This window comes from Hippopotamus amphibius, chromosome 3 (assembly GCF_030028045.1).
Source record: "Hippopotamus amphibius kiboko isolate mHipAmp2 chromosome 3, mHipAmp2.hap2, whole genome shotgun sequence".
NCBI lineage: Eukaryota > Metazoa > Chordata > Mammalia > Artiodactyla > Hippopotamidae > Hippopotamus > Hippopotamus amphibius.
In genome coordinates, this window is record NC_080188.1 from 113,858,888 (window position 1) to 113,885,212 (window position 26,325).

The 26,325-nt window shown below is 36.2% G+C and overlaps 2 protein-coding genes across 5 annotated transcripts in view; one reads left to right on the forward strand and one right to left on the reverse strand.

Annotated features, from left to right (window-relative positions):
- The window catches only part of ZFP91 (ZFP91 zinc finger protein, atypical E3 ubiquitin ligase), a 35,044-nt gene that overhangs the window by 6,321 nt on the left and 2,398 nt on the right, over positions 1–26,325 (forward strand). The window contains exons 3-10 of one of the 4 annotated variants that reach the window (XM_057726292.1): positions 16,763–17,068; positions 17,228–17,264; positions 17,638–17,742; positions 18,277–18,411; positions 19,181–19,231; positions 19,687–19,765; positions 23,637–23,751; positions 25,937–26,036. In XM_057726292.1, coding sequence (XP_057582275.1) covers positions 16,763–17,068; positions 17,228–17,264; positions 17,638–17,742; positions 18,277–18,411; positions 19,181–19,231; positions 19,687–19,765; positions 23,637–23,751; positions 25,937–26,036 — 928 coding nt within the window. The remainder of the gene's footprint in view (positions 1–16,762; positions 17,069–17,227; positions 17,265–17,637; positions 17,743–18,276; positions 18,412–19,180; positions 19,232–19,686; positions 19,766–23,636; positions 23,752–25,936; positions 26,037–26,325) is intronic. The other 3 variants (XM_057726293.1, XM_057726296.1, XM_057726295.1) reach the window with 3 other exon arrangements.
- Positions 16,079–26,325, reverse strand: part of LOC130848187 (macrophage-expressed gene 1 protein-like) — a 32,403-nt gene continuing 22,156 nt past the window's right edge. Inside the window, exon 2 of the mRNA XM_057726298.1 lies at positions 16,079–16,423. Coding sequence (XP_057582281.1) covers positions 16,418–16,423 — 6 coding nt within the window. The 3' untranslated portion in view covers positions 16,079–16,417. The remainder of the gene's footprint in view (positions 16,424–26,325) is intronic.

Genomic DNA, 26,325 nt, shown 5'->3' on the forward strand with positions numbered 1-26,325 from the left:
TAGGCACACGGGCTTCAGTAGTTGTGGCACACGGGTTTGGTTGCTCCCCAGCATGTGGGACCTTCCCGGACCAGGGCTCAAACTTGTGTCCCGTGCATTGGCAGGCAGATGCTTAACCACTGTACCACCAGGGAAGTCCCGGTTGTCTGTTTTAAATAAAACAGTGTGTACGTGTGATCCAAATTCCCTATCTCTTCCCCCCACCCTTCCCCCTGGTAACCATAAGTTCATTCTGTAAGTCTGTGAGTCTGTTTCTGTTTTGTAAATATGTTCTGTTTGTATCATTTCTTTTTAGATTCCTTGTGTATCATTTCTTTTTAGATTCCTTGTGTATCATTTCTTTTTAGATTCCTTGTGTAAGGGTTATCATACGATGTTTCTCTTTCTAGAGACACATAAATGCAGTTTGAAGAATGCACAAAGAAGAGTGTTCTAAGATTTCAGCCTGGTGAATAATTAAATGGGGTCATTAGGTTGTTTCAAATAGCAAACTAAGTGTATGTATTAAATGTACTCTTCTGCTTATCTGGATTATGAAGAGAAGCTAATGTTCACTTTTTTCTTTTTAAACACTTTTTTGAGAGGACTATTCTGGCTTTGCAGATTGGGTTATTAAAATTGCCTTGTGTTGGGCCTGTTGCTCAGTTATTAAATTTTTTTCCCTAGTTATTGGCTGTGGTCCTTGATGCTGCATTCAGGTGCATAGCATCCTTCTTAAAACTGGAACAGAGTTACTTTTAAGTACATTTCATTTACTGTATATGATCTTGGTGCAGTCGGTTAATTTATTGTGTATATATGTAATATAAATACATGCTATTCTTAATGTAGACTTCTCTCTTATAAAGAATGTTTTCCAAATATAAATAAGGAAAGCGTAAAACCTGAATTTGTGCTGTTAAGAAGAATGACAGTGTGGTTAGGAACCAGTAACTTGAATTGGTGGCTACTTTGTAAATAATTAGATGTCAGTGACTAGGTTTCTTTTTTCTCTGAATTTTAGAATCTAAGGCTAATATTTCATAGTGTACCAGGCAGAATTATTTTGTACTAGGCAGGTTTTTTGTATGGAAAGCTTTGCATGACTATTTCATTCAGCAAGTTTTGGATTTTACTGTTGATTCTTGGAAATTAGAATTTGTCTGCCAAGAATTGGGAAGGTCTTGTATGCCTTATTCAGAGATCATTTTGGAAATTTTAGGATGGGGGGAAATGTAGAGACAGGTGGCAATTAAGTACCAGAGTAGCTTCTATTAAGACAAAAAACAAAAACCTCAACCTGCCTTTATCAGAGCTAGAATTACCTCTTATGTCTAAAGACTATGTCTAAAGAAGTTATTTGGGGTTGCCTTCAGGTGAACTCAAAGAACGCGGTGGAGATTTTGAACCCTGTTGGAGATAAATTAAACGCTCTTTGTGTCAATTTCTTAAACCAGAGATTGGCATGTTAAGTATAGTTTTGCAGTTGAAGAGAGATTAAAACTGCATTGTGGTTAATTCAGTCACAGTCAATCCCACTTTAATTCACTGGTTAAATGCTCTGGGTCTACAGTTAGAAGTCAAGGTTTGATTTCAAGTTCTGCCTTTTATTACAAATAAACTCCACACAAAAACTATTAGAACTGATAAAGAAATTCAGCAAGATAGTGGGATACAGTATTAACATCAGAAATCTGTTGCACTAACAGATTTCTTTACACTAACAATAAAATATCAGAAAGGTAAAAACACAGCCTCTTTTAAAATTGCATCAAAAAATAACATAAAATATTTAGGAAAAAACCTGACCAAGGAGGTAAAAGACTTATACACAGAGAACTATAAAATGAAATTGAAGGAAATTAATGAAGGAAATTGAAGGTGATTCATAGAAATGGAAAGATATCCCATGCTGTTGGATTGGAAGAATTAATACTGTTAAAATGGCCATACTAACCAAAGAAATCTACAGATTTAATGCGATCCCTAGCAAATTACCCATGACATTTTTCACAGAATTAGAACAAATAATTCTAAAATTTGTATGGAACCACAAAAGACTGAGAATTGCCAAAGCAGTTTTGAGGGAAAAGAGCAAAGCTGGAGGCATAATCCTCTCAGACTTCAGACAATACTACAAGGCTACAGCAGTCAAAACAGAGTGGTATTGACACAAAAATAGACATATGGATCAATGGAACAGAATAGAGAGCCCAGAAATAAACCTATATACCTGCGGTCGATTAATCTTCAACAGAGGAGGGAAAAATATACAGTGGGGAAAAGGCATGTCTTCAACAAGTGGTGTTGGGAAAGCTGGACAGCTGTGTTTACATCAGTGAAGTTAGAACACTCCCTCACACCATAACACAAAAATAAACTCAAAATGGCTTAAAGACTTAAATATAAAACATGATGTCATAAAACTCCTAGAAGAGAAGGTAGGCAAAACATTTTCCTACATAAATTGTAGCAGTGTTTTCTTAGGTCAGCCACCCAAGGCAAAAGAAATCAAAGCAAAAATAAACAAATAGGACCTCATCAAACTTACAAGCTTTTGCATAGCAAAGGAAACCATGAAAGAAAAGACAGCCTACGGACTTGGAGAAAATATTTGTGAACAATGCAACTGACAAGGGTTTAATTTCCAAAATAATACAAACAGCTTGTACAGATCATTATCAAAAAACAAACAACCCAGTCAATAAAAGGGCAGAAAACCTAAGTGGATGTCTCCAGTGAAGACATACAGACCGGCAGCAGGCACCGGAAAAAATGCTCAGTAGCACTAATTGTTAGGGAAATACAAATCAAAACCACAGTGAGGTATCGCCTCATACTGGTCAGAATGGCTGTCATCCTAAAGTAATAAATAATATGCTGGAGAGGTTGTGGAGAAAAGGGAGTTCTTCTACACTGTTGGTGTGAATGTAAATTAGTGCAGCCACTGTGGAGACAGTATGGCAGTTCCTTTAAAAACTGAAAATACAGATATCCCACTCCTGAGCATATATCAGGAAAAGACTAAAACACTAACTCAAAAAGATACACACTCCCCAGTGTTCACAGAAGCACTATTTACAATAGCCAAGACGTGGAAGCAACCTAAATGTCCCTTGACAGATGAATACAGAAGATGTAGTGTGTGTATATATATTCCTGTGTGTGCATGCACTGAAATATTACTCAGCCATAAAATATGAAATCAAAGGGGAAAGGGGGGCATGTATTAGGAGTTTGGGATTAACAGATACATACTACTGTGTATAAAATAGATAACCAGCAAGAACCTACTGTATACTACAGGGAACTATATTCAGTATCTTGTAATAACTTGTAATGGAAAAGAATGTGAAAAACTATGTGTATGTGTATAAAAATGAATCACTTTGCTCTACCCCTGAACCTAAGGCAACATTGTAAATCAGCTGTACTTTAATTTAAAAAAAGAAAGAAAACTGCATTATGGGTAATTCAGTGTCAGTCTCAGTTTAATCAGTTAAATGCTCTGGATCTAGAGTTAGAGCTCAGGGTTTGAATTCAAGTTCTCCCTTTTATTGTGAATAATTGAGTACACTGAATCCAGTAACAGCTCAACAAAAGGTAGCTGTTGTTAAATTTGTAAAATTTCAAAGAAATACTCTCCAGCCCCACCTCAATCTCTGCATTAGTTTACTTGTTACAGTAGTTGTTGAACTCTGAACAGTGTTTATAGGTACATAAGTATATCTTACAGTTATACAACTAGATCAGTGAATAAAGAAATGGAGGCTGATTTCCTAAGGTATAGCTATCTCTTTGTTTTATTAGTATTAGAAAGATGTTTAAGATTGTTTTTATTCCAAATAACTTGAAATTATGTGCTCTGCTTCAATTAAAGATAAGAACTTTGGACATGCTTGAATAAATGACATTGTACACACAAGAAAAGCAACTTGCTGTTGTTTTTAAATTATTAAATTGCAAAGTGCCATGGTCATTTTTCAAGCTGAAATAATAGTAGGGAAATGAATTAGTATAGGTCCCTGTTCTTACTACATTTATTTAACCCTGACGGTTATATGTAAAATGGAAAGTTGCTTAGCAATTAGTATTTATTAATTCATTCAACAAGTGATTGCTTAAAACATGAAAGCTTGGTTTACCACTGCCAGAGATGTGGAGCTTCCAAGAGTGTTAGCAGAAATTTTGAAGGATAGAGCCTGGCTAATTCCTTTTTAGCTTGACTTTTTGTTTCCATTCTGGTCTCTGTCTTGAACCAGTGTTATACTTAAGGTAATGAAGTAAAGGAATGGTTTGCCTAAATGTAATTATTAATAATCCCAGTGTTACTTTATCTGCTGATTTTAATTTCTTTCACTTTCAAACCTCCAACTGGTACTGCCTAAGATAAATCATAAAAAAGAAGACAGTAATGTTTCAAGAGTTTCATGGAAGAATAACAAATATTACAGAGGGAAATAAATGTGGGCAGTGCTTGAGTCATCAAAGTTATTTATTGCAGGACTTCTCAGAGACTTGGATTTCTGGTACTATGCAATGTAAATACCAAATATGCAGCAATTACCTATAAGATACCCCCGCCGGCGCACCCCCCCCCACCCCCCCGCAGTGTCCAAAGAATATCTCATGAAATTAGAGCTTATGGGAAACAGTTTGGAATCCTGGGTGCTTGAAAATTTTGGGGTCTCATCTTTTATTCAGAATCATTTTACTTTTTTAGTTACTCTTCCTGTTATGGAGTAGCAATGTTTGGAAAAGATTGCCTGGACAGAACACCAAATGAGTTAATAACAGATCTGAAAATTTACTTAGATTGTTTAAAGCTTTGACTGTTTGCTTTATCTAGTTAATAATTTTCATAGTTTTAATTTCATCAGTGTTTCTGTTTTCCTTTGTTGGAATACCTTTGATTATTTCTTATCCTTTCCAGTATTCTTAAACATTATTTGTGTCATCCATAAATGTATATAACAGGAATTCCCACCTTTTTTTCCTACTGTAACAAGAAAAATCTAACCTTTTTATTTTTACAATTTGAGTTTCTGTACTTGAAAGATTTTGAGTCTCTGTTGATAACGTGGTTTCCTAGTTAAAATAAAATATTATAAGTTTTGAATAGAAAAGAACTCTGGAAGAAAAATCTCTTAGTAAAAAAAGGCATATATAATTCCATTCTTAACCCTCAGATATGCTCTCAGTTTTAGCTAAAAGACTCCTTTACAAATTAATGATCCTCTTCTAAATTTGGCTTAGTTTTTTTTAAAAAAGGGCTTGCTTTCCCTGACTTCTTGGCTAATATTGCTGAGATTGGCTAATATTTCAAAATGGAGTTTACTAATTACTTACGGAAAACAAAATGGAGCTAATTATAAAAATACACGGAGCAGTATGATCAGGCTTCTGAAACTCAAGTTCTGACTATTATACTACTTACGTTTCAAGAGGCTGACAGTACATTAAATGGACATTTTATCCTGTTTCCTTCCTAGCCCTTTATCCTAAAGTAACAGGAACCACGTTACTTTTCTCAGTATAAGAATGATCTGCTCAAAAAAAAAAAAAAAAAAAGTGATCTGCTTAGCATCTTGTTCCTCATTGGGAATGCCCCCTATCCTTTAAACTGTTTTTCTGGTTCAGACATCCAGGCCTCCTGTGGTTCTTCTTCTCTGTTCTGGTTTCCTAGAAATGCAGACATACCTCATTTATGATTAATGTGGTTTGTGACATAGGCTTAGAGAGCCTTGATTGTCAGCTTCTTTCAGTTACGGGGTGTTTTATCCAGCAGGTAAATGAGTCTGTCCTTTATATATAAAAAAAAAAAACTTTAGAACAATTTACTGATTATGATTCAACATATCAGAACCATCTTGACACAGTTGTAAGTTTATTCTGTTATAAATAATAATTATTTTATATTGCGATCCCTTTCCCTGCCAGAACCAATCGAGAGTTGCAATAGAATGCCCTGGTAGAAGAAAACTGAAGCAGAAGTTGTCTACGGTCCTGAGTGGGCACACCTACACTCAGCAGATAAGAATCTGAAACCCCTGAGAGACACCTGTCTCTACACATGGGCATAACATTATCCTCATACTGAGATCATGGGTGGACAAGAACCTCTGACAAAAAAACATTTGCCCTGATTTAATGACCCCTGTCTAAGAAGGATCAAGCTCCTCTGAATTAAAACTAGCGAGGTTGATCTAACTACTTCCAGGCAAATATCTCTTTAGCTTCAGTGTAGTTAATTCTCTTAGAGGTAACTGTGGTTCTGTCTTTTGCCTACCTACTTCCTTAAATGTGGCTTGCTTCTTTGATCCTAAACTCCCAACTTATATCCTGCCTTCTTATTGACTGATTCTTTTTGTAACTTTACCTCTTTGAGAATTTTTAAAGCCCATTTTCTTTACTGTGACTCTCTAAACTCTTGTGTCAGTTATGTATTGTTGTATAATAAACCATTCAAGAACTTAGTGGTTTAAAATACAAGTTATTATTTCTCATTTGGGCCATTCCTTGTCCTCAGTGGCCTTTCAGTTCAGACACTTTCATGTCATGGAGTCTCAGGGCAGTGGTCGAAAAGTTGCAAGGCCTCTTGAAGTCACCTGACAGGATACAAGATTTGCCTTTTCTGACATTTTATATATAGACTTGTATGTACAATGTGTGAGGTTTTTTGTTTTGAGTCTGACATTTCATTTAGCATACATACAAAAATCAGTTGCATTTCTGTGTATTAGCAACAAAAAATTGAAATTATAAAATTGTGAAAACCATTTGCAATAACATCAAAAATATGAAATACTTAGGGGTAAATCTGACAAAAGATGTAAAGTATACCTATACACTAAAAAGTGTGAGACATTGCTAAGTGAAATTAAAAACCTAAATAAATGGAGTGATGTGCCTTGTTCATGAGTTTGAAGACTCAATATTAAGATGTTATTTCTCCCCGTATTGATCTATAAATGCAGTATAATCCAAGTCAAAATCCCAACAGGTTTTTTTGTGAAAAATAGTGACCTTGAAAACTTCTTGAAAAAGGGTATTGGGGACCCATAGGAGTTTGCAAACTACACTTCCAAAACCATTAGCTTAACTCAAATCCCACCATGTTTTTAATAGAGAGATTGATTCTTCAAGGAAAGAGAAAGAGACGAATTAGATACTTGGTGGGCATCCAACCATGGCTACTATTAAGATATACCATACATATACAAAGGTACACTTACTGGAAACGTACAGCTTCGTGAATATTCACAAGGCAAGTCCAGTCATGTAACCATTACCCAGCTCAAGAAACAATGAGCAACCACCCATAAGTGTAACCACCATCCTGACTTTGAATAGCACAAATTAGTTTTGCCAGTTTTTGAGTTTCATGTAAATAGAAATAATGCATTATGTACTCTTTCTGTAAGGCCTCTTGCTCACTGTTATGTGACACTCTCCTATGTTGTATTTGCTATCAGTTGTTTATTTTTATTTCTATGTAGTGTTCCATTGTGGGAATGTATCACAATTTATCCATTTTACTGTTGGTGGCCATTTGGGTAGTTTTTAGTTATTGGCCATTATGACTAGTTCTGTAATACATATTAATAGTTTTTTTGAGGCATAATTTGCATACCTTAAAATTAACACATTTTTAAGTATGCAATTCTGTCTATATAGATTTGCCTTTTCTGACACATATAGACTTATATGTACAATGTGTGAGGTTTTTTGTTTTGAGTTTGGCTTATTTCACTTAGCATAAGATTTTTAGGTTAATCCATGTCGTAGCATGTATAAGTATTTCCATTCCTTTGTATGGAAATACTGCATTTGATCTCTCTGTTCATCAGTTGATCCACTTTTTAGCTAGCTACCATGAATAGTGATGCTGTGAATGTTCTAAACATGCAGTTTTAGATTAAGAATTCACTTTCTTGAAATAATTTTTCTTCCGGTTTTTCAGGTCAGTTTCTTACATAAATGAGCTTCTCTTTTGGCACTTGAACCTTAGGCTGGGTAGAAATGAACCAAATCTCAAATCTGAAGTAAGCTCTTAGACTGGCACTTTCCCATTCCTCTTTTATATGATTAGGTGTGGTATAATAGAAAGAATATAGACTTTGGACTTAGATATACCTGGGTTCAAATCTCAGCTCCATGATTTAATTTGTGAGCTTAATTAGGAAAGTCACTTACTTGCTTTCCTCATCTATAAAAATAACAATAATAACTACTTGGCAGGATTATGAGGACTAAGTTTAGAAAAAGGGAAAAAGGTTAGTTTCCCCAAAGAAATGTAAATTTAAATAAATAGAGATGAGGCTTTTACTCTAGTTTCTTCTGGCCTGTCAACCCACCATTCCCTGTTCACCCCAAATCAATGTTAGCTTTGTAATCTTGGATAAGTCATTTAATTTCTCTAAGCCTCAGTTAGAAAAATGAGACAATCTAAAGGAGGACCAGATCATATTAGGATGAACCTTATGACTTGAAGTATGTTATCGTAATGAAATGGCTATCACCTTTTGGAATTTGATGGTAGGTTTTGAAAGGATTATCGGTTGTTCTAGGATTGACAAAATTCACTTTATATTTCATCTTTTGGTACCTAGAAGAACTGGGAGAAACATTCCTGCCAGTAGTGCCAATATCTTTTTGTCTCAGTTCATAGCATCAACCACTCTTGTCCCTTCTTCCTCTTTCCAGAATGTGGTTGCATTCACTGTGCCTGCAGTGGCTTGTGTGGTATCTTCCTTCACGTGGGCTACAGTGGCTCTTTTCTCTTATTATTATTTATCTATCAAGGAGCCTCTTCAAAGTCATCTATTATGAGAAACAACTAGAAATTGTCTTTGAAGTACCACACAGACAGAACTTGCTTCTTTTCTGGTTGGTGGTGGTTATCCTAATGTGTGGGTTATCCTGCTGTATCCTTCTGTTGTCAATTTCTACTCTGAGATCTTCAAGTGCTCTTTCCTTTTGTATTTTTTTAAGGTGAAATTTATGTAACATTAACCATTTTAAAGCATAGAATTCAATGACATTTAGTACATTTACAATGTTGTACAACCATCACTGCTATCTATCCCCACTAAAGAATACCCTATACTCATTAAAGGTAGTCATTTCCCACCCCACCCCCATTTCCAGCCTCTAACAAACATTAATTTGCTTTTACCTTAGTTACCTTGAAACATTAATCTGGATTTACCTCTATTCTGAATATTTCATGTACATGGAAGTATACAGTATGTGACTTCTGTGTCTGGCTTCCGTCCTATAGCATATTTTCAAGGTTCATCTATGTTATAGCATGTATTAGTATATACTGGTACTTCATTCCTTTTTTTTTTTTTCCTTTTAATGAATTTTAAATGCAGTCTATTTTACTTTTTACTTTTTTACATTGAAGTATAGTTTATTAACATTGTGTTAGTTTCAGGTGTACAGCAAAGTGATTCAGTTGTATACATACATGTACCTATTCTTTTTCACATTCTTTTCCCATTTAGGTTATTACAGAATGTTGAGCAGAGTTCCCTGTGCTATACAGTAGGTCTTGTTGGTTACCTATTTTAAATATAGCAGTGTGTATATGTCAATCCCAAAGCTACTTCATTCCTTTTTATAAGTAATATTCCATTGTATGGATATTCTGCATTTGTTTATCCATTCATCGTTTGACAGACATCTCAGTTGTTGCCACATTTGTGGATTGTACTGTTACGAACATCCATGTACAACTATTTGTTTGAATACTTGTTTTCAGCTTCAGAGGTATACATCTAGGAGTGGAATTGCCAAGTAATATAGTAATTCTATGGTTGTTGTTTTGATGGTGGTGGTGGTGGTGGTAGTTTTTTTGTTTTTGTTTTTTTTCCCTCCCACAGTGGCTGCAACTCCTGTTAGATATATGACTTGCAATTGTTTCCTTCCATTCTGTAGATTTTCTTCACTTCTCAGAATTTGTGTATAGTATAAGGGTCCAGCTTCATTCTTTGCATGTGGATACCCATTTGTTAAAGAAGTTATTCTTTCCCCATTAATGGTCTTGGCAACCTTGTCAAATTGCAGGAGTATCTGCACTCTGGCTGTAGAATTTAATTAACTTTTAGAGAAGACAAATACATCATTTTTCGGCATAATCTCCTTGCTTTTCAATACACTTTGTCCATCTGTCAACAAGCTTTCGTATTTCCTCATTAAAAAATGTTTTAGGCTGAGCTGCGAGCCACGAGTGAACCGCTGTCTTCACTTCTTCATCAGAAGTGAATCTTCGTGGGACTTCCCTGGTGGCATAGCGGTTAAGAATCCACCTGCCAATGCAGGGGACATGGGTTCGAGCCCTGGGCCAGGAAGATCCCACATGCCGCAGAGCAAATAAGCCCATGTAACACAACTACTGAGCCAGAGCTCTAGAGCCTGTGAGCCACAACTGTTGAGCCCATATGCCACAACTACTGAAGCCCGTGTGCTTAGAGCCTGTGCTCCACAACAAGAAAGCCACCGCAATGAAAAGCCTGCACACTGCAATGAAGAATAGACCCCACTCGCGGCAACTAGAGAAAGCCCCCATGCAGCAACGAAGACCCAACACAACCAATAAATAAATAAATAAATTTATTATAAAAAACAAGAATTATTTAAAAAAAAAAAAAAAGAAGTGAATCTTCGTTAGGGCTGCTTTCAGGGGACCAAACAGATGAAAGTCCAGTGGAGCAAAATCAGGATTATAGGGAGGATGCTTTAACACCTCCAAATGAAGTTTTAGCAGAGTGTCAACAGTGTGGGCAGAAGTGCACGGACGTGCATTGTCATGCAAGTTCACAGTGCCCTTGGATAGCAGTCCTCTGTGTTTAATCTGAAGTTTAGGCTTCAGCCCAAACTTTTCAAAACCTACGTTTTTTCATGGATTTTTTAATTAATTAATTTGTCAGTTGCGTTGGGTCTTCCTTGCGGCCTGCGGGCTTTCTCTACTTGCGGAGAACGGGGGCTACTCTTCATTGCAGCGCACAGGCTGCTCGTTGCCGTGGCTTCTCATCGTGGAGCACAGGCTCTAGGCTTGTAGGTTTCAGTATTTGTGGTTCACAGCTCTAGAGCTCAGGCTCAGTCTTGTGGCGCATGGGCTTAGTAGCTCCGTGGCATGTGGCATCTTCCCAGAGCAGGGCTTGAACCTGTGTCCCCTGCATTGGCAGGTGGATTCTTAACCACTGCGCCACCAGGGAAGCCCTGTCGTGGGTTATTTCATAGGCAGAGCCATGGCTGATTTGCAAATGATTTGCTACATAATCCACTGTCACTTGTCTATTCGACAGAATCATTTCACGTGTATGCTCAATGTTGTCATCAGACGTGGATGGGCATCCAGCTCCTTCTTATTGGCTGACACTTGTGGACCTTCCTTGAGCTTCTCTATCCATTCATACACACTTCTCAACCAAACACTTTCTCCATACTGCGCACAAAGTCTTCGATAAACAATGGCACCGGTTACACTCTCCGACCACAAAAAACGAATCACTGCACGCTGCTCTTCTCTTGTGCGCATTGCAAGTGGGGCATCCATTTTTGCTCGAACTGCAGTTACAAATGAACTGATGTAACACATTCACACCTGCACAGCAGTGATTGGGGAGACAGTAGCCTTGAATGGAAAGTGCTTACAAGGCAGTGCGGCCAAAGAAGTTTTAATATAACCTGAGTGCGGATAATTTTCAACTCACCCTAGTATTTGACCATAGATGTATGGATTTATATCTGGACTCTCAGTACAGTTACATTGGTCCAAATGTCCATCCCTATGCCAGGCCCACACTGTAGTACTAATTGATTACTGTATCTTTGTAGTAAGTTCTGAGAGTGGACAAAGTGAGTCCGCCAGTTCACTTTTAAGATTGTTTTGACTGATCTAGGCCCCTTGCATTTTCATGTGAATTCTAGGATCACGCTGTCAATTTCTTTAAAAAAGGAAACAGATTTTGATAAGAATTATATTCAATCTGTAGATCTATTTGGGGAATATTGCCATTTTATCAATATTTAAGTTATTTTTTTCTCTTTTTGATTGAATTGCAGATGGAATCATTTTCTTAATTCCCTTTCTGGGTTGCTCATTGCTGGTATAGTTAAAACAACTAATTTTTGTCTGTTGATCTTGTATTCTGCAGCTTTGCTAAATTTATGTTACCTTTAATTCGGTTTTTGCAGGGGTTTTTTGTTGGTTTTTTTGCAGATTCTTTAGAAATATGGTCATTTCGTTTGGAAATAGTTTTATTTCCCCCTCCTATTTTTGTGCCTATTTTCTCTCTTGCCTAATGCGCTGGCTAGAACTTTCAGTGCAGTGTTAAGTAGAAGTGGAGGAAAGGGGCATCCTTATTTTGTTTCTGATCTTAGGGAAAGAGCTTTTTGCCAATGAGTGTATTAGCTCTAGGGGTTTGATAAGTTCCCTTTACCAGGTTTTTTGAGGAAGTTGCAGTCTATTCCTAGTTTATTGTGCGTTCTTATCTTGCAAGTTTGTTGATTTTGTCAGATGCTTTTTTTACATCAATTGAGATGATCCTGTGAGGTTTTTTCCTTCATTCTATTTATGTGGTATATTACGTCAGTTGGTTTTTGTGTGTTGAACCACCCTCATAATCCTGGGATGCATACTACTTGGTCATAGTTTTAATGTGTTGCAGTCTTAATATGCTGCTGTATTTGGTTTGCAGGAATACAGGCTATCGTTTTCTTGTGGTGTCTTTGTCTGACTGGCATCAGAGTTATGCTGGCCTTGTAGAATGAGCTGGGAAGTGGTTCCTCCTGGGCTTTTTTTTTTTTTTTTTTTTTTTTTTTGATTGGGAGATTTCTGATTACTCATTTAGTCTTCAGTTGTTATAAGTGTGTTCAGATTTTTGGTAATTTGAACCTCCTTTTTTTCCCCTTAATCTAGCTAAAGATTTGTCGATTTTGTTGATCTTTTCAAAGATTAACAGAACATTTGGTTTCATTAATTTTTCTCTGTTGGTCTACTATTTTCTTATGTGTCTCTGCTCTACTCTATATTTCCTTCGTTTTGCTAGCTTTGGGTTGGTTTGCTCTCTCCCCCCCACCCCTTTTTTCTTTAAGGTGTGAAGTTGGGTTATTGATTAGACATGTGATTTTTTTTTTTTTCTATGTTAACATAGCCATTTATGTCTATCAATTTCCCTCCGAGCACTGCTTTCGCTGCAGCCCATGTTTTATGTTGTGGAGTTTTTTTGTGTTGTTGTTTTTTGTGTTGTTTGCCTCACCTCATGGCATGCAGGATCTTAGTAACCCTTGCCCCCTGCTGTGGAGGCATGGAGTCCAACCACTGCACCACCAGGGAATTCCCTCAGTATTTTTAAATTTCTTGAATGGCCTAATATATGGAAAATCTTATGTGTGTACTTGGGAAAATTGTGTATTCTGGTTGTTTTTGTGTGAAGTATTCTTTATATATTGTTAGGTTTAATTTTGTTTTTGATAGTGTTGCTCAGGTCCTCTATTTCCCATTTGAATTTCTAGTAGTCATTTTATCCATTACTGAAAGTAAGGTATTGAAGTTTCCAACTTATTTTAGTAATACCTATTTCTCCCCTCAATTCTGTTGTTTTTTGCTTCATATATTAGGTATGCATAGGTTTATAATTCTTATATCTTTTTGATTGATTGACTATTAATATACAGTGTCTTTCTTTGTCTCTTGTAACAGTTTTTGACTTGATATTTTGTCTGATATTGTCTGATGTTGCTAGAGCCACTTGCTGTCAGTTGGATTGTTTCCCCCTGAAAGGTGTTCAGTACCTGTGACTGTAACATTATTTGGAAGTAGGATTATTGAGCTTCTTGTTTTTGTAGATTTGTGTCTTTTTTTAAATCTGGGGATGTTTTTGTCCTTTTTTTCTCCCAAGTATTCTTTCTGCTCCATTCTGGGACTCTATGTTGGTTTGCTTAATGGTCCCTCACAGGTCTCTTAGGCTCTGTTAATTTTTCTCCATTTTTTCCTTTTATTCTTCGGACTAGATACTCTCAGTTGACCTATCTTAAAGTTTGCTGATTTGTCTCCTTTCTCAAATCTGCTGTTTAATGAAACCCTCTAATGAATTTTTCATTTCAGGTATTACACTTTTCAGCCCCAGAATTTCTGTTTGGTTCCTTTTTATAATTACTGTCATTTTATTGGCATTTTCCTATTTGTTGAACGTTATTCTCCTGATTTCCTTTAGTTCTGTGTCAGTGGTTTCCTTTAACTGTTTGAACATTTTTAAAAAATCATATTTGTCTTGTGTGGTCTCTCTAAAGGCTTTGTTTCCTTAAGCTTGTGCCCAACACATGATTTGACAGAGATTTCCTTACATGGCTTGTTTAACTTTTTTCTTGCTTCAGTGTTTACTTGGTTGCTGTAAACCTATGACTATATCCTAGAATTCTTACAAAGTTGATTCTAGCTGGTGTGTGACGGGTGTGTGTGTTTCTGACAAGGGACATTTTTGCTGATGTCACTCTCTGACTGTTTTTTTTTAAACTATAGAGTTTTAGGGGATGGATGTGTTATTCAATAAAATAGGCTATTATGCTTTATTTATAAGTATAAGCAGTTCTCATCAAATTGCCATCATTTGTCCCATGTATAATGTCCACAGTATGAGAATATGTAGGCATACAGTTCTTTCATCATGAGGTAGAAAAGAGTTTTATTGAGTATAGGAGGTTATGGAATAGGTTTAAAGTCCACATTAGTGTAGCTTGGTTGGGTAAAAGAAATAATTTTCTCTTCATTATTTAATGTTGCAGTACTTCATGGAGGATGTTGAATTGACTCCTTTTGAAGAAATTTTTAAAAGCAGCTGTGACCTAGATGTAAAAGTCCTTGATTACTAGTCTCAAGACAGGATTTTTAAGTCTAGGTCTGCTTAGATAACTTTGTGATCTTGAATGGATTGTCTTCTTTGGCATTTGGATTGTACTTAGACTAGATAAACTTTAAGGTATTTTCAAGTCTAACCTAACCTTTTTATTGTTATTATTTTGATATTTAAAGTAGCTCAGATAGGAGAAAGGTAAGAAAGGCATTAATAGTGAAAAGGAAAACATTGGAAACACAAATCTGATTTAATAATTATGTGAGGTATTTTTTAAGTTCCCTCTGCTGTTCATCTCTGCATTTCAAATTAATGTTATTTCATTACCTTAATATGTTCTCATAAAACTTTCAAACAGTGTAGTTAAAGCTGAAATAGCCTTCAGTCACCACCTTGTTCCACAGTGGAGGACATTATAATTTTTCAGATCTTTTTAAAAAAATTAAGCAAAAAATTACCATACTATATATGTGTGTGTATATATATAAAGTTTTATTTTTTCCATTTAACGGTATTTTTGCCAGTAATTCCATGTCATTCTTTACAGATACCTCCATATATCTTATTTGTCTTGTAAATAAACACTTTCTCCTTAATATGGAGAGTTAGGTTGTTTCCATTTTTTAGCTATTATGAACATGCTGTAGTGAACCTCCACGTGCTAGTTTATTTTCCTAGGGTAGATACTTTGAGGTGGAATTCCTGGAAGTATTTTTGGACCGTCCCTGGAAGGTGACTAGTATTTATCAGTTTCTTATAATCTGACCAGAACTGTTGTTGTGATACATAGATATTAGATATATAATTATACCATATATGTACACATATATATAATATTCAGACATTTTATGGATGTGGGTTTTATAAGTGTGATTATAGTTTTGTAGGATAAATTCCTAGTAGTTGAAATTAATGTGGAAAAGTATATGTACTTATAATTTTGATAGATATTGCCAAATTCTCCTTTATAGAAAGGTTTTGCTGGTGTACTCACTGTTATCTCTATGAAGAGTTCCTGTTTTCCTACAGCCTTGCCAGTACAGTGTGTTGGCAGGCATTTAGATCATTGCCAATAATGCTAGGGGAACAATACTACAGCGCTATCATTTTCATTTGAGTTTCTCTTCTTATGAGTGGCTTGAGCTTTGTTGTCATTGTTTTTGTTTGTTCACATATATGAAAACCATATGTTTTTACTGAGTTGCCATTTTTCTGTTGGGCTGTTAGACTTTGCTTGTAGTGGAATTTGCCATGTGGAAAACTTCATGTTTATATAGTTAGATGTATCAGTCTTAAGCCCTAAAATTCTGTGCTATTCTTAGAAAGGACTTTTCCATTCTGAGATTATTTTAAAAATGGTCAAAATAGGCTCACTTTTAATATACTAAGTAAGATTATTGAATAGAATCAAGGAAAGGAATATGTGGAATTGCTCTTTATGGAATTCCTCTTTAGCATTACTTGCAGCATGGTTTGATTATTAAATCCTCTAGGTGTATGCGTCTTTCTTTTTCACACCTCTGTAGATCTGGTCGTCTTTTTAGGACCACTCACTCGATTTAGGTTCTTCTGTCTTAGATCTAAAGGTTAAAATACAGAACAAAAGGTTAGATCTTAGGTGTATTTCTCTTAGCATTTTATTTTTTAGTATATATATATATAAATATACTATAAATATAAAATTACTACTTTGCAATATACAAAGTTTTCCTTTAGACTAATGACAATAAGGATAAGTTTTATCAAATTTTCCTCTCATCTTATTGTTTCTGTTATATCAGCAAAATTCTGAGGGTTTTTTTTTCCCCTAGGGAAAAACCATTTATCATCTTTTCATTGACTGTATTTATAATAGTAGGTATACAGGGGTGGTTATTAGCTAACTGTAAACTTTAAGAATGGTATATGTTTTCATCTAGATCCCAAGGAAGAGAAAGAGGAAGAAGATTCTGCCCTCCCTCAGGAAGTTTCCATTGCTGCCACTAGGCCTAGTCGGGGCTGGCGCAGTAGTAGCAGGACATCTGTCTCTCGGCATCGTGACACAGAGAACACCCGAAGCTCTAGGTCCAAGACTGGTTCATTGCAACTCATCTGCAAGTCAGAACCAAATACAGATCAGCTTGATTATGGTACAGTGCAAGTAGAGTATGGTTATTTAATAACCAGTTGCCTGTTGATTTTAAATGCAGTGTTGAACATTTACCAGAACAGCTTAACTTTTAGGGGTAAGTGTGGTGTTATAGGAAGGATTCCTTTTTGACATTTTACAGATAATTCTCCTTTTGTATAAGTACCCTAGGCAGTAATTTGATTTGAGTCTCTTGGCTGCAGAGAGAAAATATCTATACCTACATAGATAAAGTTTTGTTTTGGACTTTTTCTAGATGTTGCAGAAGAACAGCAGTCTCCAGGTGGCATTAGGTAAGAAACTTCCTATTTCATATTTAAACCCTTGGGGACATAGAGCACAGTCACATCACATGACTCAGAAGTTGTTTTCTACTTGAAATAATTGTGTCAACCGGTTTTTAACTCTTAGTGTCACTGAGCCATCATTGTCTTCCTTTTTTTTAAATGAAGCCATACCGTGTCTAAGATTTCTGTATTTTTTGTTCCAATTATATCATTCTTTAGGATAAAGCAGCTAGATTGCAGTCCAACTAGACCATCAGAATGAAAATCCTAGATGACTTACTGTGAATCTTTGGCTACTTCTAATGAAATTACTGAATAAAATCCAGTCAGAGATAATTTGTACAACTGGAATTTTTAATCTCTACTTGCTTCTCTTTAGCAGTGATGAGGAGGAAGAGGAGGAAGAAGAGATGTTGATCAGTGAAGAAGAAATACCATTCAAAGACGATCCCAGAGATGAGACGTACAAACCCCACTTAGAAAGGTATGTCTCAGATTTGTTGTGAAAAATAAATTAGGAAAGCATTGTATGTTTTTATTTCACCTTGTTGCCAAACTAATGGATATGGACTTAATTTTGAATGAGTCCTTTATTATGCACTTGTTTTGTGAATCTGACATTATCTTATTACTCCCTCATACAGCCCTGTCTTCCATTTATAGCACTTCACTTTGATCATATTCAAATTAGTATGATGTCTGCCTTTTTTATCTTAAGATGTCATTAATTACCTGAATACTTAGAAGTTTTCACTTTTGTTTCTGTTTACAGCTATAGTGAGATTTGATTCTAAGACATTGTTAGCTTGGTGGGTGGGGGGAGCATTTCATAGGCTTTAAATATATGTATGACTACTGTGCATATGAGGAATAGCTGGCTGGAAACCACATCTCATAAACTGAGGAGCATAGTTTTATAATAAATCAATGATAACTTCAGGCTTTACCCTTCTGTCACAATTGTCCTTGAAAGGGTCCTTTGCTGGATACCAGTGTTGAAATGTATTTGTGTTTTCAGGGAAACCCCAAAGCCACGGAGAAAATCAGGGAAGGTGAAAGAAGAGAAAGAGAAGAAAGAAATAAAAGTGGAAGTAGAGGTAGAGGTGAAAGAAGAAGAGAATGAAATTAGGGAAGATGAGGAACCTCCTAGGAAGTGAGTAGGCAATTACTACTAAAAATGAAAACTTAACAGATTTTCAAGCCACGAGTGGAAAAAAGGGTAGGAGTGTGAGGAATGATGTTGACATATACATATTGCTGTCTCAAACAGCTGACAGTTTCATTGGAAAGACTCTTCTCAAAAGCTTCAAAATTTAATTCAAAGCAGTACTTAAAGATGTTCAAGTGAGTGGATAGGGCAGTAGCTATAGGGTTGCAGAAAAGGTAGAGACAGCAAGAAAAGTATGGCAAATACGGATCCTCAAAAGAGGGACAAATAGGCAAATGATGTAAGAACCTTGACCAGGTAAAAACTTTTGCCTAGAAATCATTTCCTGTTGCAGAAATAGCTATTTTTAAGTGTGTAGGCTTTTGTCTCTATTGCAAGGAGAGTGTGGTTTATATTTTTAGGGTTTTTAGATAACAGACTCATTTTTTCTACTTTTTAAATTGATTGAGTGATAGACTTTTCACTGAAAGAGCTCTTCAAGTAGTAACCTTAAGGTTTATCCAGTCTTCCATAGTAATGTTTAGTTTATGAAAGGTATATATTTTAACTTGTGGTGCATACTTATTTGTGAGTGAAATTGCTTCAGTAAAATCTTCGTTTGGTTTGCCAGATATGTCTTTGGCTTTATGTGTTCTGGGTTACCCTGTGTTTCTGCCACCTGCTTTTTGGTCTTGAGTATATGTCCTCAGCTGACCTTTACCATATAAGCTTCAATCTGGAGTATGTGAATAGTTACTCTGTTCTTTGATTATAGGAGAGGAAGAAGACGAAAAGATGACAAAAGTCCACGATTACCCAAAAGGAGGTGAGTAATTTATACTCCTGATGTGTTGTGCCTTCTTTCTGGTGGTGGGCACTTCACTCACATGTTCAGCCCTCCTAATTATCCTGTGGGAATGGCTAGTTAAAAATTTTACAAAAGCAGCTTCATTAGTGTCCTTGATGTAAAGTTACTATGTTTTTATTTCCATTGAAATAAAGATCTTAAATTTAAATTTAAGAATCTTAAAGTTTCTAAAAATTTTAACACTTCTTTTGCCTTTTGGGGAGTTTGTTATGTGCTCTTTTTTAAAAACCCTAACATTTGGCAGTTTCTGGTTACTTGTAACATAAATTCTGTGCAGGCTTTAAACTGATAAAAGAGATTTTAATTCTTCGCACTGTAAAATAGCTATTCCCTGTAGTGCAGTTTGAGTTAAAGGCCACTGTGTGGACTGCCTCTTTTCTGTTGCTAACTTTTCTCCTCCGTGTTGCTAATAGAAAAAAGCCTCCAATCCAGTATGTCCGTTGTGAGATGGAAGGATGTGGAACTGTTCTTGCTCACCCTCGCTATTTGCAGGTCAGTTGTTAAATAAGGCAGCCTTGCAGGTTACATTCCATTACTAGTTCTCATACTTAAAGAAACTTTACAATTTGTGAATTTGTGTAGGCTTTAACATTAAATATGTAATGTCAAGAAAAATCTTTTTTAAACATCAGATTACTTCAGTTGGGTTTTTGTTGTTTTGTTTTTAAATGTTTTAATTTTTTAAATTTTATTTATTTATTTATTACTTTGGGGGGGAGTACACCAAGTTCAGTCATCTGTTTTTATACACATATCCCCGTATTCCCTCCCTCCCTTGACTCCCCCCCCCACCCTCCCTCAAGTCCCCCCCACCCTCCCCACCCCACTCCTCTAAGGCATCTTCCATCCTCGAGTTGAACTCCCTTTGTTATATAACAACTTCCCACTAGCTATCTATTTTACAGTTGGTAGTATGTATATGTCTGTGCTACTCTCTCACTTTGTCTCAGTTTCCCCTTCACCCCCCGCCCCCTCCCAAACCTCGAGTTCTCCAGTCCATTCTCTGCATCTGTGTCCTTGTTCTTGTCACTGAGTTCATCAGTACCATTTTTAGATTCCGTATATGTGAGCTGGCATACAATATTTGTCTTTCTCTTTCTGACTTACTTCACTCTGTATGACAGACTGTAGGTCTATCCACCTCATGACATATAGCTCCATCTCATCCCTTTTTATAGCTGAGTAATATTCCATTGTATATATATGCCACATCTTCTTTATCCATTCGTTTGTTGATGGGCATTTAGGTTGCTTCCATGTCCTGGCTGTTGTAAATAGTGCTGCAATAAACATTATGGTACAAGTTTCTTTTGGGATTATGGTTTTCTTTGGGTATATGCCCAGGAGTGGGATTACTGGATCATATGGTAGTTCTATTTGTAGTTTTTTAAGGAACCTCCAAATTGTTTTCCATAGTGGCTATACCAACTTACAGTCCCACCAACAGTGCAGAAGAGTTCCCTTTTCTCCACACCCTCTCCAACATTTGTGGTTTCCAGATTTTGTGATGATGGCCATTCTGATGGGTGTAAGGTGATACCTCATTGTGGCTTTGACTTGCATTTCTGTGATGGTGAGTGATGTTGAGCATCTTTTCATGTGTTTGTTGGCCATCTGTATGTCTTCTTTGGAGAAATATCTATTTAGGTCTTCTGCCCATTTGTGGATTGGGTTATTTGCTTTTTTGGTATGAAGCTGCATGAGCTGCTTGTATATTTTGGAGGTTAATCCTTTGTCCGTTGTTTCATAGGCAATTATTTTTTCCCATTCTGAGGGTTGCCCTTTAGTCTTGTTTATGGTTTCTTTCGCTGCGCAAAAGATTTTAGATTTCATGAGGTCCCATTTGTTTATTCTTGATTTTATTTCCATGATTCTAGGAGGTGGGTCCAAAAGGATCTTGCTTTGATGTATGTCATAGAGTGTTCTGCCTATGTTTTCCTCTAGGAGTTTTATAGTGTCTGGCCTTACATGTAGGTCTTTAATCCATTTGGAGTTTATTTTTGTGTATGGTGTTAGGAAGTGTTCTAATTTCATCCTTTTACATGTTGCTGTCCAATTTTCCCAGCACCACTTATTGAAGAGGCTGTCTTTTTTCCATTGTATACTCATGCCTCCTTTGTCAAAGATAAGGTGCCCATATGTGTTTGGGCTTACCTCTGAGTTCTCTATTCTATTCCATTGATCTTCCTTTCTATTTTTGTGCCAGTGCCATACTGTCTTGATCACTATGGCCTTGTAGTATAGTTTGAAGTCAGGAAGCCTGATTCCACCAACTCCATTTTTCCTTCTCAAGACTGCTTTGGCTATTCGGGGTCTTTTGCGTTTCCATACAAATCGTAAGATTTCTTGCTCTAGTTCTGTGAAAAATGCCACTGGTAATTTGATCGGGATTGCATTGAATCTGTAAATTGCTTTGGGTAGTACAGTCATTTTCACGATGTTGATTCTTCCAATCCAGGAACATGGTATATCCCTCCATCTGTTTGTGTCGTCTTTGATTTCTTTCATCAATGTCTTAAAGTTTTCTGCATACAGATCTTTTGCCTCCTTAGGCAGGTTTATTCCTAGGTATTTGATTCTTTTTGTTGCAATGGTGAATGGGAGAGTTTCCTTAATTTCTCTTTCTGCTCTTCCGTTGTTAGTGTATAGGAATGCAAGAGATTTCTGTGCATTCATTTTGTATCCTGCTACTTTACTAAACTCATCAATGAGTGCTAGCAGTTTTCTGGTAGAGTCTTTAGGGTTTTCTATATATAATATGTCATCTGCAAAGAGGGACAATTTTACTTCTTCTTGTCCAATTTGGATTCCTTTGATTTCTTTTTCTTCTCTGATTGCTGTGGCTAAAACTTCCAAAACTATGTTGAATAATAATGGTGAAAGTGGGCACCCTTGTCTTGTTTCTGTTCTTAGAGGGAATTCTTCCAGTTTTTCCCCATTGAGAACAATGTTGGCTTTTGGTTTTTCATATATGGCTTTTATTATGTTGAGGTAATTTCCTTCTATGCCCATTTTCTGGAGAGCTTTTATCATAAATGGATGTTGAATTTTGTCAAAAGCTTTTTCTGCATCTATTGAGATGATCATATGGTTTTTATCCTTCAAGTTGTTGATATGATGTATCACATTGATTGATTTGTGTATATTGAAGAATCGTTGCATTCCAGGGATAAACCCCACTTGATCATGGTGTATGATTTTTTTTAATGTGCTGTTGGATTCTGTTAGCTAGTATTTTGTTGAGGATTTTTGCATCTATATTCATCAGTGATATTGGTCTGTAATTTTCTTTTTTTGTGACATCTTTGCCTGGTTTTGGTATCAAGGTGATGGTGGCCTCGTAGAATGAGTTTGGGAGTGTTCCACCTTCTGCGATATTTTGGAAGAGTTTGAGGAGGATAGGTGTTAACTCTTCTCTAAATGTTTGATAGAATTCGCCCATGAACCCATTGTTGTTTTGTTTTTAAGTGATTAAGAACCTGAGCTTAAATATTTCCTTGGAATCTTAAATATTTCCTTGGAATCTGATATGAGATGATTATGTAACAGCACACCAAGACACAGTTGAACAGATTTTATTTTAATGTGTATTTTCAAATAATAAAATTAGCAACTAAAGCCTGTGATTTCTTGAATACTATTTAGAATAAATTTAAAAATTTTTAGTTTTTAGGGTTTAAGCGAGTAGGTTTTTTTTTAGTAAGTGAAGATACAGCTTGTATTTAGGTCTGGCAGAAAACATGAAATACTAATCACTAAAGCTTAAGAAGTGTTTGATCTTTAGCAGCAAGTATAACCTAAGACTGAGGCCTGACTTTCTGATTCTGGTTCTACTATAATAATGATAGCTACGATTCTTTTGTCACGTGCCATTTGGTGCACTAAGCACTGTACAATGTATGATCTCAGTATTCCCACAACAACACTATGACACAGGTATCATCACCTCCATTTAACAAATGAGAACTGGAGCTTACAGTATGGAAGTATTATATTCTGAGATCACAGTGCTAGTGAGTGAGAGACCCAGATTGGTCTCCCTACCTGTCTGTCTCTGTAGACTGTGTTCTTTATCGGTTTATTGTATTGCTTGCTCTTCATATACAGAGTATTTGGTTTTCCTTCAGCACTTTTGACTTCACAAAGGAATGAGCTAAGCTTTCTGGAAGCCTTAATTTTTTTTTTTTTTTTTTTTTTTTTTTGGCACACGGGCTTAGTTGCTCCGCGGCATGTGGGATCTTCCTGGAGCTGGGATTGAACCCGTGACCTCTGCATTGGCAGGCGGATTCTTAACCACTGCGCCACCTAGGAAGCCCTGGAAGCCTTAATTTTTATCCCACTTCACTTTCTTTTACTGTTTCAGCACCACATTAAATATCAGCATTTGCTGAAGAAGAAATACGTATGTCCCCATCCCTCCTGTGGGCGACTCTTCAGGCTCCAGAAGCAACTTCTGCGACATGCCAAACATCATACAGGTACTTTTTTAAATAAAATGTTTATCAAGTAGCTAAATTCACTAATTCAACATCACCAAGTTTGTTTTTAGTAGCCTTATTTTATAGCTAAGAAAACAGAGGCTGAGCAAACATTAGGTAACTTGCCCGTGGTCATACTGCTAGTTTTCAGCAGAACCAGGGTTTTCTAATTCTGCTTCAGGTAGATACTTGTAGTAACTACCTGGACTGAAAATAAGGAGTATGTGGAGAAAGCCTAAATAGTAAGGAGGCTTGCTTATGTGTTACCTACTGAAAAGCTCCTGAGACTTCTGCTGCTATTGGAATCATAAAGGCTAGCATGTAACCTCCAGTAGGAGCTATTGACTCAGAAAGAGAAACTAAATGTCTTTGTGAAACATATTATAGAATGGATTCAGACATCATTCATTTTTATCCACTTGACAGTCTCAGTGCGGTGTAGCTAATAGGGACAAATTGGGCTGTGTATTAGTGTAACTGAGTACATGCCAGACACTAGATTATTTATTATATGTTATATTCTTAATAATCCTTACAGGGTAAGACTAGGAATTCCCGTAGCAGAGATTTCATGCCTCCTGCACAAGGTCATATGTGTATATATGTATATATACACTCTTCCCATCATTTACTAAATGTGTAACTTAGGAAAGTTACTTAATTTCTTCTCTTCTCACTTTTCCTCATTTGTACAATAAGGCTAATAAAGGATACCAATAACACTGAGTTGTTACAAGGATGAGATAATATATAAAGTGCTGTTTTCTGCACAGGGCTGAGCACCAGGATTTAAACCTGGGTCTTAATCACTCCAAAGTCTGCAGTCTTTGCATTATACAATGTTTTTTCAGAGAGAATGCTGTCTTCACTGTTTCGTGATAGAAGCTGCCATTTCTCCACTCCTTCTCCCTGTTACACTGTTTTATCCTACAGTAAAGTAGTTTCTGACAACCAGTTTAGACTTTTAGCTTAATATCACAAGCCTCCTATGGCAAACAATGTTTTAGAAATTCAGTCTATTCCAAATATTTATATTTGGTGAATACAATTTTATGATATCAATGTCAGAGAGTTTTCCTTTTCCAAACTAGTGTATACTGGCTCCCTTTGGAAATATAATTTATTTAAGTATGTGGAATGTCTCACATGGGTTTGTCACGCTACTTTGGAGCTGGAAAAGTGAACAAGACCTGAGAGATACTAAGAAATTGTCCCTGGGTTAGAAGTCTGTGTGTTTAGACCCTGTTCCTCATTAGGTGGAACACAGACCAAGGAGCATCGGGATCACTTTAGCACCTCTTAGAGAACGGGCATCTCAGGCCCGGCCTGAGACCTGCTGAATCAGCATCCACATTCAATCCCAGGTGACTCCTCAGGACATTCAAGTTTGAGAAAAACTTGACTCTTCTCCCACACTTGGTTTTAGAACTGTTTGGGATGCAGTATAAGATTAAATTGGATTTGTTTGTCTTTTAACTAATCCTCGTGTTTTACTATGTCTATTTCTAGTAATTTTAAGTGAAAGGCATAGAAAAGGTGTAGTGGCCATTTATTCAACGAACACGTGTTGAGCATTTGTCCACTTTCTCCCCAACCAACTGATAAAGAGGAAATTAAGTTCAGTGCTCCTTTGCCCTATAAAATTTTTGAGAGAAGTTTAAATTGTATATCTTGGGTAACATTTTTTTAAACCTGAAACATAAAATATGAGTACTACTTTATATGTGGATCACTTTTCTTTAGGGAATACCAAATTCTTTTATTCATGGTGGTGGTGGTGGTTGAACGCCAACTTCTTTATATGTAAGCATTCAGCTTTAACAATCTGTGAGAAAGCTGTTTTAAGTATAAAAGCTATGAAAAATGTAGTTGTTTACTTGCTAATCAATCTATCCAAGATCTGGATTACTGGCAGAATTGAACTTAGGATTCTAGTTCTCATATATCTATCTAGCTATGTTTTTTATTTTTGGTTTTATTAAATACGTTCATATGCTACTGAATGAATAGACTAAAAGAAATGAAAATGGTATTAAGTTTTGTTTATCCAAAGTGCTAAAAACAGTATTGCTTTTACTTTAAATTCACCTGCCTGATCATCAGCTTACTTGCTGTAAGCTAGGAAAAAATACTTAAGAGGGATTCTAAATGGAACACTAAATAACAACATTATTTTTCTTCTTAGATCAAAGAGATTATATCTGTGAATATTGTGCTCGAGCCTTCAAGAGTTCCCACAATCTGGCGGTGCACCGGATGATTCACACTGGCGAGAAGCCATTACAGTGAGTGCTTATTTACCCATGAATATCTGGGTGTGAAGTGCATGTACCCCACTAGAGGATTAGCTCCTTTACAAACATTTCAGCTGCCACTGCTATTAACTTTTACCAAATTAAAGAGTGGGTATTCATCAGGGGAGCTACTTAGTCACCTTTTTCTTTTATTACCTGTTTTTCAAACAAACAAAAGGGGGCGGGTATCAGATTCGTTTTCTGTCTATTAACTTTTCCTGATCTGTCACAAGAAGTATATGTTACTGACTGTTGCTTATAAATGTGACCTCTGAATTCT